Source organism: Mesoplodon bidens (genome assembly GCF_964165515.1).
Source record: "Mesoplodon bidens genome assembly, chromosome: 19".
NCBI classification, from domain to species: Eukaryota; Metazoa; Chordata; class Mammalia; order Artiodactyla; family Ziphiidae; genus Mesoplodon; species Mesoplodon bidens.
In genome coordinates this window covers 28916677-28929956 of record NC_138179.1, presented here as the reverse complement: position 1 = coordinate 28929956, position 13280 = coordinate 28916677, and the positions used below count along the sequence as shown (strand labels likewise).

The 13280-nt window shown below is 60.2% G+C and overlaps 2 protein-coding genes across 3 annotated transcripts; one reads left to right on the top strand and one right to left on the bottom strand.

Annotated features, from left to right (window-relative positions):
• The first annotated feature begins 3173 nt into the window (after window positions 1-3173).
• On the top strand, window positions 3174-8377 carry MAPK7 (mitogen-activated protein kinase 7). Its single transcript, XM_081220261.1, has 6 exons — window positions 3174-4189; window positions 4831-4996; window positions 5640-6718; window positions 6815-7395; window positions 7741-7874; window positions 7970-8377. The coding sequence occupies exons 1-6, from the start codon at window positions 3958-3960 to the stop codon at window positions 8121-8123; spliced, it is 2346 nt and encodes a 781-aa protein (XP_081076387.1). The 5' UTR covers window positions 3174-3957; the 3' UTR covers window positions 8124-8377.
• A 154-nt stretch (window positions 8378-8531) lies between these two features.
• MFAP4 (microfibril associated protein 4) lies at window positions 8532-11167 on the bottom strand. 2 transcript variants are annotated; one of them, XM_081220265.1, is made up of 6 exons: window positions 11123-11167; window positions 10815-10893; window positions 10448-10602; window positions 9902-9998; window positions 9642-9824; window positions 8532-9495 (listed from the first exon to the last, which is right to left on the bottom strand). In XM_081220265.1, the coding sequence occupies exons 1-6, from the start codon at window positions 11126-11128 to the stop codon at window positions 9248-9250; spliced, it is 768 nt and encodes a 255-aa protein (XP_081076391.1). In that variant the 5' UTR covers window positions 11129-11167; the 3' UTR covers window positions 8532-9247. The 2 variants fall into 2 exon arrangements, with proteins under 2 accessions (XP_081076391.1, XP_081076392.1); XM_081220266.1 differs by having other exon boundaries at window positions 8532-9473.
• Window positions 11168-13280: the final 2113 nt, after the last annotated feature.

Sequence of the window (13280 nt, the reverse complement as noted above, 5' to 3'; positions counted from 1 at the left end):
GGTCTCTGTGCTTCCACTGCTGAGGGCCCGGGTTTGGTCCGGGGTCCAAGAACTAAGATACCGCAAGCTGCACGATGTGACCACCAAGAAAATAAATAAGTAAAAATAAAAAATGAAAAACTTTAAAAATAAAAAAGAATGAGATGGTTTCTTAGGCATGACATCAAAAGCACAAGTGACAAAAGGCAAAATAGATAAATCAGAGTTAATTGCAATTCAAAACTTCTGTGCTTCAAATGATACCACCAAGAAACTGATAAGACAACCCACAGAATGGGAATAACTATGTAAATCATACGTCTAATAAGGAACTTATATCCAGACTATATAAAGAACTCTAGGGGCTTCCCTGGTGGTGCAGTGGTTGAGAGTCCGCCTGCTGATGCAGGGGACACGGGTTCGTGTCCTGGTCTGGGAAGATCCCACATGCCGCGGAGCAGCTGGTCCCGTGAGCCATGGCCGCTGAGCCTGCGCGTCCGGAGCCTGTGCTCCGCAACGGGAGAGGCCACAGCAGTGAGAGGCCCACGTACTGCAAAAAAAAAAAAAAAAGAACTCTGCAACTCAACAATAAAAAGGCAAACCACACAATTCAAAACAGAAAAGGAACTGAATAGACACTGAACAGACATTTCCCCAAAGAAGAAAAATGGTCGATAAGCATATGAAAAGGTGTTCAACATCATCAGTCATGAGAGTAATGCAGATCAAAGCCACAGTGACCACTTCACAGCCACCGGGATGACTACAATTTAAAACAAACAAAAAGGAAAATAACAAGTGTTGGTGAGGATGTGGAGAAACTGTAACCCTCAAATATACTGGTGAGGTTGTAAAGTGGTGCAGCCACTGAAGTAAACAGTTTGGCAGCTCCTCAAAAAGTTTACCATATGACCCAGCAATCCCACCCTTAGGTCTGTACCCAAGAGACCGGAAAGCCTAGGTCCACACAAACCTCGTCCGTGAGTGAATGTCCAGAGCACCATTATTCACAATAGCCAAAAAGTAGAAACAACCCAAATGTCCATCAACTGATGATGGGATAAACAAAATGTGGTCTATCTCTATGGTGTAATATATTCAGCCTTAAGAAAGAATGAAGTTCTGACACATGCCACAAGGGTGAACCTGGAAAACATTATGCTGAGTGAAGGAAGTCAGACACAAAAGGTCACACAGTGTATAATTCCATTGATCTGAAACGTCCAGAATAGGCAAATCCATACAGATTAGTGGTTGCCAGGGGCTGGTGAGGGGAAGTGAGGAGTGACTAATGGCTTTCTTTTTGGGGTGATGAAAATGTTTTAAAATTAGGTAGTGGTGATGGTTGCACAACTCTGTGAACGAACTAAATTCATGTACTGAATTGTACACTGTAGATGTTTTATAATATAAATTATATCTCAAAAACGCTGTTATAACAAAAAAAGAATGAGAGATCCGTCTGGTTTTTGATACTGCATGATCTGCAGGGAAATTGTAAAGAATTTGTTACCTTTTTGTAGAGTAAAGGGGAGGTGGGTAAGAGTGTGTATTAGTATTTGCTTGTGTTGAATTTATATTGTTTCTTCTTACTTCCAGTAGGAAACTATAACATCAGCCACCTGGCGTGAGACCAAGATTTTTCACTTGAACTTTTTAATTAAGATTTGAGTTTTGAGCCATATGAAACAACTTTTTCTTGAAGTAGTCAGTTGTGTCAAATGCAGCAAGGTCATAAGGCAAGGCTGAGAATGTTAGATAATTGATGACTATTCCAGGACGGAGTCAGGGCCTAGTAGGCGCAGGAGTAAAGCAGCTCATGGTGTACTCAAAAGTAAATGAGAATCAGGGAGTTTTTGCCAAGGAAGTTGAAATATCTGTAACTTGTATACCGATCCTAGCTGGAATATTTATAGAGAAGTATTTAAAGGATTCGCAGTTTATGGGTCTTTTCTGCTATTTTATGCTTTATTCCCACAGCAGATGGGACCATCACAGAGTTGGCCATCAGTTTCCCTGAGAAGACGCGTTTATGGGTCCTGCTGTTTTACGCCCTCCCTTTTCACTGACGGGCACCGCAGAACTTATCCCGCACATATTTCAGAGTTAGGGAAGGCTGTCTACTGTCACCTAAGGAAAGGCCATCATGGAAATATTTTCAGAACTCAGGGCAGAAAAGGTCCACTTCCCATGAATGTGGTTTATTAATGTTCAAGGCTAATCACGTAAGAGAGAATTTGGCTTTTTGCTGTGCTGTCAGGACAATCAGAAACAAATGTATAGTTCAGCTACCTCAGGAGGCCCATGTGATTTTTCCATGTCTAAATACGAGGTATCTATTTGTTCTGGGGCTGACCTTATACTCCTAGACATGTTTCCTTATGTCGTGTTGTTAAGAACGCAGTCTCTACTTTTCCATCTTAATGTATGGGTCCTAGTGAACCTCTTAAATTTCAGTGTAAAAAACCCCACAAAGTATGGAAGAAACTGTCACAAGAAAAGAGAAGGGGCTTCTGAAGGGCTGGCAACGTTCTGTTTTTTTGGTTTTCTCCATTTGAATTCTATACACTGAGGTGTTAGGTTTGTGAAAACTGATTGATACACTTATGTGGAACTTTATGTATGTTTTAGTAAAAAATAAACAACCACAACAGTGGGGAATGTAAACGAAATTCCTTTCTGGTCTGGATCTACTCTTCGGCCACCAGTTGGGACGGAAGGGATGGACCCTCGCCGAGGCGCTCAGGTCTAACTCCTGGGCTCCCGATCCTGGACCCTTCCTCCCCCGACACTGGTGGACACGCGGCCTCCAGCGAGCGGGCTTTGCTGACTCCGCGGCCCCGCCCGCTGCCCCGCAGGCAAGGCGCGGGAGTCGCTGGACGGAGGCGTCACGCCCGAGACCGGGAAACCGCGAGCCGAGGCCCAGCGACGCCGGAAGCTGAGAGGGGAGGACCAGCCACCGAAAGTCAGTGGAGGCTTCGGGCCGACGCTCTATAACCCGGAGGACCAGGATCTCCGTGGTTGGATGTGACGGATCACCGTCTACCTGGGATGACGCTTTCCCAGCGCCGGGCTCCCGGGGCCCATCGGGAAAATGGGGGGCGCAATCCCCGGGGCGATAGGGGCTGATAAGGGAAGAGGGGCCTGAAGGAGGGGGACTGCGTGATGCGGCCGCCAAGGTAACATCTAGTCACCTCAACCCTCCAAGCTCCCAGGACCAGCAGCAACTGACTGCAGGACACCTGGTGAATCGGAGTGGATGCGCGCGCCCGCGCACGCAGGGGCAGTGCTTTCCAGTCTCGCGGCGCCCGGGGCTGCCAGCGCGCATGCGTCCGAGGAGGGCACCAGGCCGCAGAGCCGCTGCAAAAGCCGAGCGCGGGTTGGGCGGCTCCCGCCGGGGGACTGGACAGCGGCGCGGGCGCGGGTGGAGGCGCGGCTTCCTTGGCCTGTGGGCGCGGATTGGACGCAGCAAGTGGAAGGGGTGGGCACCTCCGCGGAGACCATCCACGGATTGGCCAGAGCCTGCGGAGGCGTGGTCTTGGGGGGCGGGGCGGGAGACAGCGCGCTGCTGAGGTGGTGGTGGTGATGGTGGTGGTGGCGGCCCGACCCGGTGAGCGAGTGGGTTTTCGGGTCCCACCCCCCACCCCGACCCGGGGACTGAAAGCCGGCGACGCCGGGGAGCCGGGACGCCGGGACGCCGGGACGCCGGGACCTCCGAGGGTCTGGGTGGCGTCGGGGTGAGGCGCCATCCGCCGACCGAGGAGAGCGGGCGCCCCGCCCCTCGCTTTCTTCCTGGACCGCGCCTCGCTGCGCCTCCCCCACCGCCGACCCCGCGTCCCGCGCGGGCCTGAGCTCCGGGCTCCCGCGGGTGCGGGACGCGGGCTGCGTGCGCCGCCCGGCCTGCGGGCCTGGAGGCTCCAGGGGGCCCCCTGAGTCCGGGGCCGGGCCCCTGCTCGCCCGCGTCCCCACGCAGACGCCATGGCTGAGCCCCTGAAGGAGGACGACGGCGAGGACGGCTCCGGAGAGCCCCCCGGGCCGGGGAAGGCGGAACCCACCGGCCCCGCCGCCTCCGTGGCGGCCAAGAACCTGGCCCTGCTGAAGGCGCGCTCCTTCGACGTGACCTTCGACGTGGGGGACGAGTACGAGATCATCGAGACCATTGGCAACGGGGCCTACGGGGTGGTGTCCTCCGCGCGCCGCCGCCTCACCGGTGAGCGACCCGCCCGGCCTTGCTCGCACGTGTGGAAACCGGTTCCCGGGGGCTGAGACCAGCCCAGTCCCAAGTAGCCAGCGGGGACGCTGGGATGTGAATTCTGGGTCAAGTCAGCAAGCATAGGTTGGGTGCCTCTGGGGGCCGGCCTCTGTATTGGGCTCGGGTCTCTGAAACTCTGGTGGCTTTGCCAGCGCATCAGCCTACTTCCTCCTTAGGTGACAGTCCGGGTTAGACCCGAATAGAGGTTCTCCAGAGTGTGTTCTGGAGCCAGAGACTGCCGCTTGGGGTTGGTGGTGGGATGGATGAGGTCTGAGATGCAGAGTGTAGGGAGGTAGAGAGCACAGGTGTGAGAATCTAGAGTCTACCACTAACTAGCTGTGCAACGCCCAGCAAGCTGCTGAGCCCAGGTCTCCACATCTCTAACTTTGAGCTATGAGTACCTGCCTCAGGAAGGAGGAGAAGGGGAAATCTGATAACGTGTGTACTATGCTTAGCACAGAGCCTGGCACAAAGTAGGTACTCTGTAAGTGGTAGCTGTTGTCACTTGCATCTGCAAAGGGAGGTATTGAAAGGGGCCTTGTGCTACTCTGCAGCTAACCAAGGTACGTGGTGGCATCTGCTTTTCCCCTGTTCCCCAGGCCAGCAGGTGGCCATTAAGAAGATCCCTAACGCTTTTGACGTGGTGACCAATGCCAAGCGGACCCTCAGGGAGCTGAAGATCCTCAAACACTTCAAGCACGACAACATAATTGCCATCAAGGACATCCTGCGGCCCACTGTGCCCTATGGCGAGTTCAGATCTGTGTAAGGAGCGGGGATGCAAGAGGGAGGCCGAGCAGGGACCTTTTCTGAACGCTGGGGCCATGTTGCTGAAGTTCTAGAAAGGTAGCTGAACCTAATGTAGGGCAGGCTGGGAAAATTCCTGCGATTCCGGGATCAGTGCTCCCTTAGGGCTTTGCCAGGGATACATGTGATTCCTCAAGAAGAGTGCAGAAGTAACAGTTTTATAGGACCTCAGTATGTAGCTTGGCAAACGTAGGACGTTCATTCTGTATCTGTACCTGCCTCTTCCCGTAGCAGACATCACTAGTCAATCACAGAACACTGTCCTACAGAAAATGGAGAAGACTTGACAGTTTTCATCATAGTCTTTCAAGCAGCCACTACCAAACAATGGAGAGGGCTCCCAAACAAAACATGTTGGCCGGCCTGGTTTAGTCCAACCCGACCTTTGCTCTGATGGTGAAACTAGATCTGGAGAGAAAAGCGATTTCACTTCACTTAAGTTAATGGAAAAGTTGTAGAGAATCTAGAATTTTCATACCCAGTGGGTGGCCCCTACAGAGTCTGAGAGTAAGGCCATGACCTTTCTGGAGCGGGAGGGCGTGGTGAGGCTGGGGCTGGAGGGTGGGCAAGACAGCCCCTGCCTGTCTCCCCTGCCCCTCAGCTATGTGGTTCTGGACCTGATGGAGAGTGACCTGCACCAGATCATCCACTCCTCACAGCCGTTGACGCTGGAGCACGTGCGCTACTTCCTGTACCAGCTGCTGCGGGGCCTCAAGTACATGCACTCGGCTCAGGTCATCCACCGCGACCTCAAGCCCTCGAACCTGCTGGTCAATGAGAACTGCGAGCTCAAGATCGGGGACTTTGGCATGGCCCGAGGCTTGTGCACCTCGCCCGCCGAGCACCAGTACTTCATGACCGAGTACGTGGCCACGCGCTGGTACCGTGCCCCCGAACTCATGCTCTCGCTGCATGAGTACACGCAGGCTATCGACCTGTGGTCCGTGGGCTGCATCTTCGGGGAGATGCTGGCCCGCCGCCAGCTCTTCCCAGGCAAAAACTATGTGCACCAGCTGCAGCTGATCATGATGGTGCTGGGTACCCCGTCGCCGGCCGTGATTCAGGCCGTCGGGGCCGAGAGGGTGCGGGCCTACATCCAGAGCCTGCCGCCACGCCAGCCTGTGCCCTGGGAGACGGTGTACCCGGGTGCCGACCGCCAGGCCCTCTCCCTGCTGGGGCGCATGCTGCGTTTTGAGCCCAGTGCCCGCATCTCAGCGGCTGCCGCCCTTCGCCACCCCTTCCTGGCCAAGTACCACGACCCCGATGACGAGCCTGACTGCGCCCCGCCCTTTGACTTTGCCTTTGACCGCGAAGCCCTCACACGGGAACGCATTAAGGAGGCCATCGTGGCCGAGATCGAAGACTTCCATGCACGGCGCGAGGGCATCCGCCAGCAGATCCGCTTCCAGCCTTCCCTACAGCCTGTGGCCAGTGAGCCCGGCTGCCCCGATGTTGAGATGCCCAGTCCCTGGGCTCCCAGTGGGGACTGTGCCATGGAGTCCCCTCCGCCGGCCCCGCTGCCATGCCCCGGCCCTGCGCCCGACACCATCGATCTGACCCTGCAGCCGCCCCTGCCGGCCAGTGAACCAGCCCCTCCAAAGAGGGAGGGAGCCATCTCAGACAACACCAAGGCTGCCCTCAAGGCTGCCCTGCTCAAGTCCTTGCGGAGCCGGCTCCGAGGTGCCTGGCAGAGGCCGCGGCTGGCTGGGGAGCGAGAGGCAGCGGGGCCCCAGGCCTGGACAGGCTCTTACCGTCACCCTCCCGTCTTCTCTGCAGATGGCCCCAGCGCCCCCCTGGAAGCTCCCGAGCCTCGGAAGCCGGTGACAGCCCAGGAGCGCCAGCGGGAGCGGGAGGAGAAGCGGCGGCGACGGCAGGAGCGGGCCAAGGAGCGGGAGAAGCGGCGGCAGGAGCGGGAGCGCAAGGAGCGGGGCGCTGGGGCCTCCGGGGGCGCCTCTGCCGACCCGCTGGCCGGGCTGGTGCTCAGCGACAACGACCGCAGCCTGCTGGAGCGCTGGACTCGCATGGCCCGGCCCCCGGCCCCCGCGCCCACGCCGCCCCCCGCCCGGCCCCGCAGCCCGCCCGTGGGCCCTGCAGCCCAGCCCGCGGGCCCCCCGCCGCAGCCCGCCTGCCCGCCCGCCGGGCCTGCGCCCGCTCCGCCCCACACCGCCGCCTCCTCCGGCCTCCTGGCCCCCCGGCCGCTGGGGCCCCCCCCTGGGCTGCCTGGCCCCAGCGCCCCGAGCGTTCTGCCTTACTTCCCCTCTGGCCCACCGCCTCCAGACCCCGGAGGGGCCCCTCAGCCTTCCACCTCCGAGTCTCCTGACGTCACCCTGGTGACCCAGCAGCTGTCCAAGTCGCAGGTGAGGGGAGAGGGCTGGCCGTGGGGATGCCTGGATCTGAATCCAGGGGAGGTGGACTTGGGAGGTCGTTGGGGGCAGGAGAGGCTGTGCTGTGTCCTGGTCGCATGGAGCGGAGCGGCAGACGGGGCTCGAGCTCTCCTAGCCTGCCTGCTCACTCGCAGAAGGAGCATAGCGCTGATGAGCCGGTCGTTGGAGACCCCAGCCCACACTCAGTGTTTGTTGAGGCTGGGGCTGTCACCACAGGTGTCCAGGCCCGCTCAAGGGCAGTGTCAGGGTGGGGTGCCCTGCAGACCTCAGTTGGCGCTGGGTGGTTCCCGCGTTGTAAGCTGCCATCATCCCCTGCAGGTGGAGGACCCCTTGCCCCCCGTGTTCTCCGGCACCCCAAAGGGCAGTGGAGCGGGCTATGGCGTTGGCTTTGACCTGGAGGAATTCCTAAACCAGTCTTTCGACATGGGTGTGGCTGACGGGCCACAGGACGGGTAAGAGCTGGGCCGGGACTCCGGAATGGGCTGTGGCTAGGGGCTCCCAGCACAGGAGGAGCCCCTCACCCCGCTCTCCCCCTTGCCGCCCTCAGCCAGGCCGACTCAGCCTCGCTCTCAGCCTCCCTGCTTGCCGACTGGCTCGAGGGCCACGGCATAAACCCTGCCGACATCGAGTCCCTGCAGCGTGAGATCCAGATGGACTCCCCCATGCTGCTGGCTGACCTGCCTGACCTCCAGGAGCCCTGAGGCCCGCAGTCTGTGCCTTGCTGCCAGGGGCAGACCCAGCTCCAAGATCCGCAGGACCGTTCCCGAGGGCTGGAGCCCCGGGCCTGACAGGGGAAGCTCAGTTCGGATTATTCTGCAGGTTCATCTCAGACCCACCCTGCGGCCTTAAGCGGCCACCTGAGCCAGCACGAGCCACGGCAGGAGGGGCAACCCCTACCCCCCCGAGCGATACTTTTCAGTATTGTATTTTTATTATTATTATTATATTATTATTATTACACAATTTTTTTTTGCCATCGAAACGAAGCCTGTGAAATATAAGGTTCCCTTTAGCGCCTGTCTCCAGGGCGTGTTTCTGGAGTTAAGGGCAGGGTGCCATCAGTGGGGGAACCAGAGCTTGGGGGCCAAGCAAACGCATCTGCGTGCACAACAGCCAAGGCCAGTTCATTCAGGTCCTGAGGTTTATTAAGACCTCCACTCCCCACTTGCTCCCAGCCCCACAGAGGTTGCCCTCTGCCACCTCGCACGGTCAGACTCACCCCCGGGGCGGGTGGGGGGACCTCACAAGCTGTGCCTACCTTGGCTGTGGCTGTTCTAGTGTGGCTTGCGGTAGCCGGGGTGAGACACGGTTTGGATGTCGAGCTTCGGGTGCCTGGGACGGGCAGGCGGGGGAAGCTGAGCGGGAGAGTGACACGGGGCTGGGGGCCTGTGGTGCTCGCCGCTGGGAGGGAGGTGAAGGGTGGGAGGTTCTCTGCTGGCTGGCGGGACTGCTAGGGCGTGGCGGTGGCGGCCACACGCAGGTGGCATGGCGTGTGCCGGGAGTGGGTCGGACTGCGCCGCCGGTCTCCCGGCTCAGGGCCCTGGCGGAGGCCGCAGTCGGGAAGCCGGCTAAGGTGGGACACCGGCCCGCAGCCTTCCGGACAGGGTCCGAGTCCAGGCCGGGTGGCGGTGCCTTCCGGAGGTCTGGGAGGCCGCCGACGTGTAGCCGTGTGGAGGGGAGCGGAGGCCCGGCCGAAAGGTGGGCGTCGTGGGTGTGAGGGGAGCGGTTGGGCTGGAGCCACAGGGCCCCCGGGAGAGGCGGGCGCTGAGGGCAGCGGGGCGGGGCGGCAGAGAGGGGGGCGGGGCCGCGAGGCGGGGCCGGCGCCTCAGGCCCGGCGGATCTTCATCTCGGTGCGCTTGAGGGAGTAATAGAAGCCCTTCCACTGGGCCCAGTTGATGCCGTTGGCGTAGGAGAGGTGGGAGCCGCCGAGGTAGAAGCCGTTGAGGTTGGCGAAGTGGCAGCTGCGGAACCAGAAGGCGCCCGACGAGAGGGCCGCGCAGTTCTGCACGAAGAGGTCCTGGTCCCGGTCGAAGGTGGAGAACTTCTGGCCGCTGTGGTAGGACAGGGAGTCGCCTGGCGGAGGGGAGGGGCAGCCTGGGGACGGGGCCTCTCCCGAGCCAGACGCTGGGTAACTGTGCGTCCGCAGCTCGCGGGACCGCCTGGGTGCGGGGGCAGCCCGGCCTCCCCCCAGCCCCTCCGCGGCTGGCGGGTGCGGGTACCTGCCCCGCCGTCCTCGAAGCCCGACACGTGGAGGCTGTAGCCGTCCTCCTCGGCGCTGACTGCGTTGGGCGAGATGGAGAATTCGGCGTACTTGGCGAAGGCCGTGTTGTTCTCGAAGTCCTCCAGGTCCACCCGCAGCTCATACTTCTGCTTCAGTGTCAGGAGGTGCAGGTTCTGCAGGCCTGGGAGGGGGCGGGGGGCGTGCCAGTCAGCGGGGACCTGGCTCTGGGGGCCCCCAGCCTGCCGGGCCCCGCCTTACCCAGCCAGTACTCCCCATCGGCGCGGCCAAAGCCCAGCTTGTAGTCGTTCCAGCCCCGGAAGAAGCTCACTGAGCCGTTGAATCTCTTCTGGAAAACCTGGAGCAGAGAGGATGGGCCTGGACGCTCGAGGGGCCAGGGGGCTGGGGCCTCACCCGGGTGCGGACCCTGTGAGGCTGAGGCGGTTTGTGAGAGGACTAAGCCGGGAGCCGAGGTGAGCCGCGTGCCGGCACCAGGACCCTCGGGGAGCGGCTGCCGAGAGCAGGAAGAGGTGAAGGGGGCGTTCTAGAATTGAGGCGCCTGGGGTTGAGTCCGGCGCGCGCTGTGTGACCTTGGGCAAGTTACTGCACCTCTCTGGGTTTTGGTTCCTCATTTGTAACCTTGCTCCCAGGATTATTGTGAGGATTACAGACACTAACCTACCTTAAGCATCTAGGAGTCTGCGGTGGCAGAGGCGCACACACTGTGCTGTATCGTCCCTGCTTTAGGGACGAAGACACAGGCTCACAGCCGTGCGGCTTGGCCTCCGTGCCCCCCCCTCCACTCACCGTCCACTTTCCACCCTCGGTGGTCATGTCACAGAAGACGGGCACAGGCACGCTGGGGCCCGAGGGGTAGATGAGGTACACGCCATCCTCCTGGTAGCCCTGGGCGTAGATGTCGTCACAGTCCAGGGGCTGCTGTAGGCATGACCTCTCCAGAGCTGAGGGCGGGGTGAGGAGAAGGGGCCTGAGGCACACCAGCCACCTCCACCCCCCCGACCCCCCCTTCACCTCCCTCCCCGAGCTGGGGGCGCATACCGTCTGGCCCACCTGCCCCATCTTACAGGCTCAGCCCTGGGGCCCGACTCCCAGCTGCGATGCTCAGGACAGCCCCCTCGCCCAGCCTGTGGGCCGTGCGAGTGCAGCAGCTTACCATCTCCCCGGATCCCCAAGACCTGGGGGACGCAGGGGCCAGTGCAGAGAAGCAGCAGCAGCGACAGAGCCAGAAGAGCCTGACGACAGGAGAACGGGGTCACCCGCCCAGCCCCAGAACCCCCGCCCCCTCTGCATTTGCCCCTCAGGCAAACCAGCCCTGCCAGGAGCCCCTGGTCTGCGCTTCAGCCTCCACACCTCCCCTGGACTGAGCCCCGTCCCTTCACAGCCCCCCCACCTGGCGAGGGCTCTCTCTGCAGGGTGGGCTCAGTCCCCTGTGGCCCTGAGGCCCCCACCCCGGCCCGGTACCTTCATGCTGCCAGCTGGGCTCCAAGCGTCTGGGTGTCTGCTGCCCCAGACTGCGCCCCAGACTGCGCCGGCCCAGAGTTATGTGCTGGGCCCCCTGCCAGCCGCTCCAGCCCCGCCCCTGTGGCTGCAGAGCCCCCTCTCCCCCTCCCCCGGCACGGAACCGGCATCCACTTACACTGTCAGTGGCGCGGGAGGTGGGCCCCGGCCAAGGGACCACCTGGGCCTCATTAGGCCTGCAGGGCAAAGCAGGAGGAAGTCCACGCCCCAGGGCTCAGACCGGCCCGGACTCCCCCCACCCGGCACCCCCAGCCCCTGCCCCGCCTCCTGACGGCCCCCCTGCCCACGTCTGTTTGTTTTCTCCCTCTCCTTCCCTGGCCTGGGTTTCATTATCCGTCGTCGTCGCTGGGGAAAGGCTGAGGTTGGGGGGGTATGTCTGGGTTCTGGGGAGCGGAGGCCCATTCTGGGGGAGCGGAAGGTGGGGTGGGGGACAGCTCCAGAGCTCCTGATGTGGGACTGGGGGCTGGGGCTGGGGGGCAGGGGCAGCGGCCAGGCGTATCCTGGCAGGCCCGGGACATTGCTGAGCCGTGAGCACAGCCTGCAGGCATCCAAGTGCTCTCCGCCAGCCTGAGCCAGGGCCCCTTCCAGCCCCTTCCAGCACCCCTCAGGCCCCCTCCTTCCCCCTCCCCCAGAGGCCTCCTTTGTTTTTCTTCCCCTAGCCGCAGCCCCTTCTTCCAAATGCCTTCACTCGGCTCCCGTCCCACCTCAGACTCCCCTCGGCCCTTCTCAGCCAGTTTCCTCAGCCCTGAAAGGCCGCCTCCTCCTGTCCGGCCCCCTCAGCCTCCAGCCACCCTTTCCCTGCCCCAGTCCAGCAGAGTCCTATGCACAGGCTGCCAGGATGGTCTCCCCTGGGGGCCGCCCTGCCACCCCCTGCTTCGAGCCTCCCTGTGACCTCAGGGCTGAGCCTACACTTCTCACCTTGGATTTGAGAGGAATGCGAAGTGTGACTGAGGCCTACCTACCTCGAGGGCCTTACCCCTGAATGCTTGTGACTCACAAAGTACAGCCCGGCCTCACCAGGCTTGTCGCGTGGGGGCCCCGCCTGAGCCGGCTCTGTTCCCCGCGCGGCCGCCTGCCATCTCCTTACTTGGCCTTGAGCGCCAGAGGGCAGGGGCTGCGTCTCGACCCTGCGTGGAGCCTGCGTCCACTCACAGGTCAGGTGCCTTCGGAGCACCTGCCATGTGCTGGCTGCCCATGGAGCCACAAACACAGGCACCAGGCAGTTCATCGCACACGTCATGCGTGTTGGGGGCGAGCATTTGTAGAGTGCATGAGACGTGCAGAGGCTCAGAGTAAGAGAGCAGCTCTGGCCCCGGGCCCCCTCCTCACTCCTGCGTCCGCGGCCCCTTGGGTGCTCCCAGCTGGCCCCGGTTCTGTAAGTGCTGGTGAGAGTTGTCACTTCATAGTTGTGCGTGTCCTGGGGGATCTGGAGCCAGCTGCCTGCATTCAGATCCAAGTTGTGCCACCTGTTAGCTGGGTGACCTTGGACAAGTCACCTAGCCTCTCTGTGCCTCGGTTTGCTCCTCTATAGAACAAGTATGGTCATGGTCTGTCCTTCAGAGGCCTGTGTGAGGATTGGGTAACAGATATGAGGTGCCTAGCACAGGGCCCATAATTGGTAACTTCAGTAAATATGTGCTGTCATCATCATAAATGTAGTAATTGTTCTTCCGTGAACGGACTGCCTTCAATGTGATTTTTATCCTTGTCTGTGGAAGAGATGGTAGCCTTCCTCTCGATAGCCATTCTTCCCTTAGTCCTGAGTAGTGAGGTCCTGATTCTTAGCTGGCCTGATTGTCCAGCTTCCCTTGGTGAGGCCACATGTCTGAATTTTGGCCAAGAAGATGCAAACAGATATGGTGCAAAGGCAGCAGCTATTCCCTCTTCTTCCAGCCCTCTGTCCTGTTCCTGGGCATGATGGCTGGCGCTCCAGCTGCCACCTTGGACAGTGAGGAGGAGGCCTCTTCAGGGCGTGGTGGGAGGTGATCAGGGAGGATTCGTGGAGCAGGTCCAAAGCCAGCTCTGGACTGCCCTTCTCTAGCCCTCTTTTATATGGCAGAGAAAGAAACTTCTATCTAGTTTAAGCCTCTTTGGTTGTTTC

Bases quoted from the DNA above. Each gene is read 5' to 3' on its own strand.
- MAPK7 (XM_081220261.1), top strand. From the start codon at position 3,958: ATGGCTGAGCCCCTGAAGGAGGACGACGGCGAGGACGGCTCCGGAGAG. The intron at 6,719-6,814 runs GTGCCTGGCAGA...TCTTCTCTGCAG, and splicing joins CTTGCGGAGCCGGCTCCGAG to ATGGCCCCAGCGCCCCCCTG. The intron at 7,875-7,969 runs GTAAGAGCTGGG...TGCCGCCCTCAG, and splicing joins GCTGACGGGCCACAGGACGG to CCAGGCCGACTCAGCCTCGC.
- MFAP4 (XM_081220265.1), bottom strand. The intron at 10,603-10,814 runs GTAAGCTGCTGC...CCCCGCCCTCAG, and splicing joins CTTGGGGATCCGGGGAGATG to CTCTGGAGAGGTCATGCCTA. The intron at 9,825-9,901 runs GTAAGGCGGGGC...GCCCCCTCCCAG, and splicing joins CGATGGGGAGTACTGGCTGG to GCCTGCAGAACCTGCACCTC.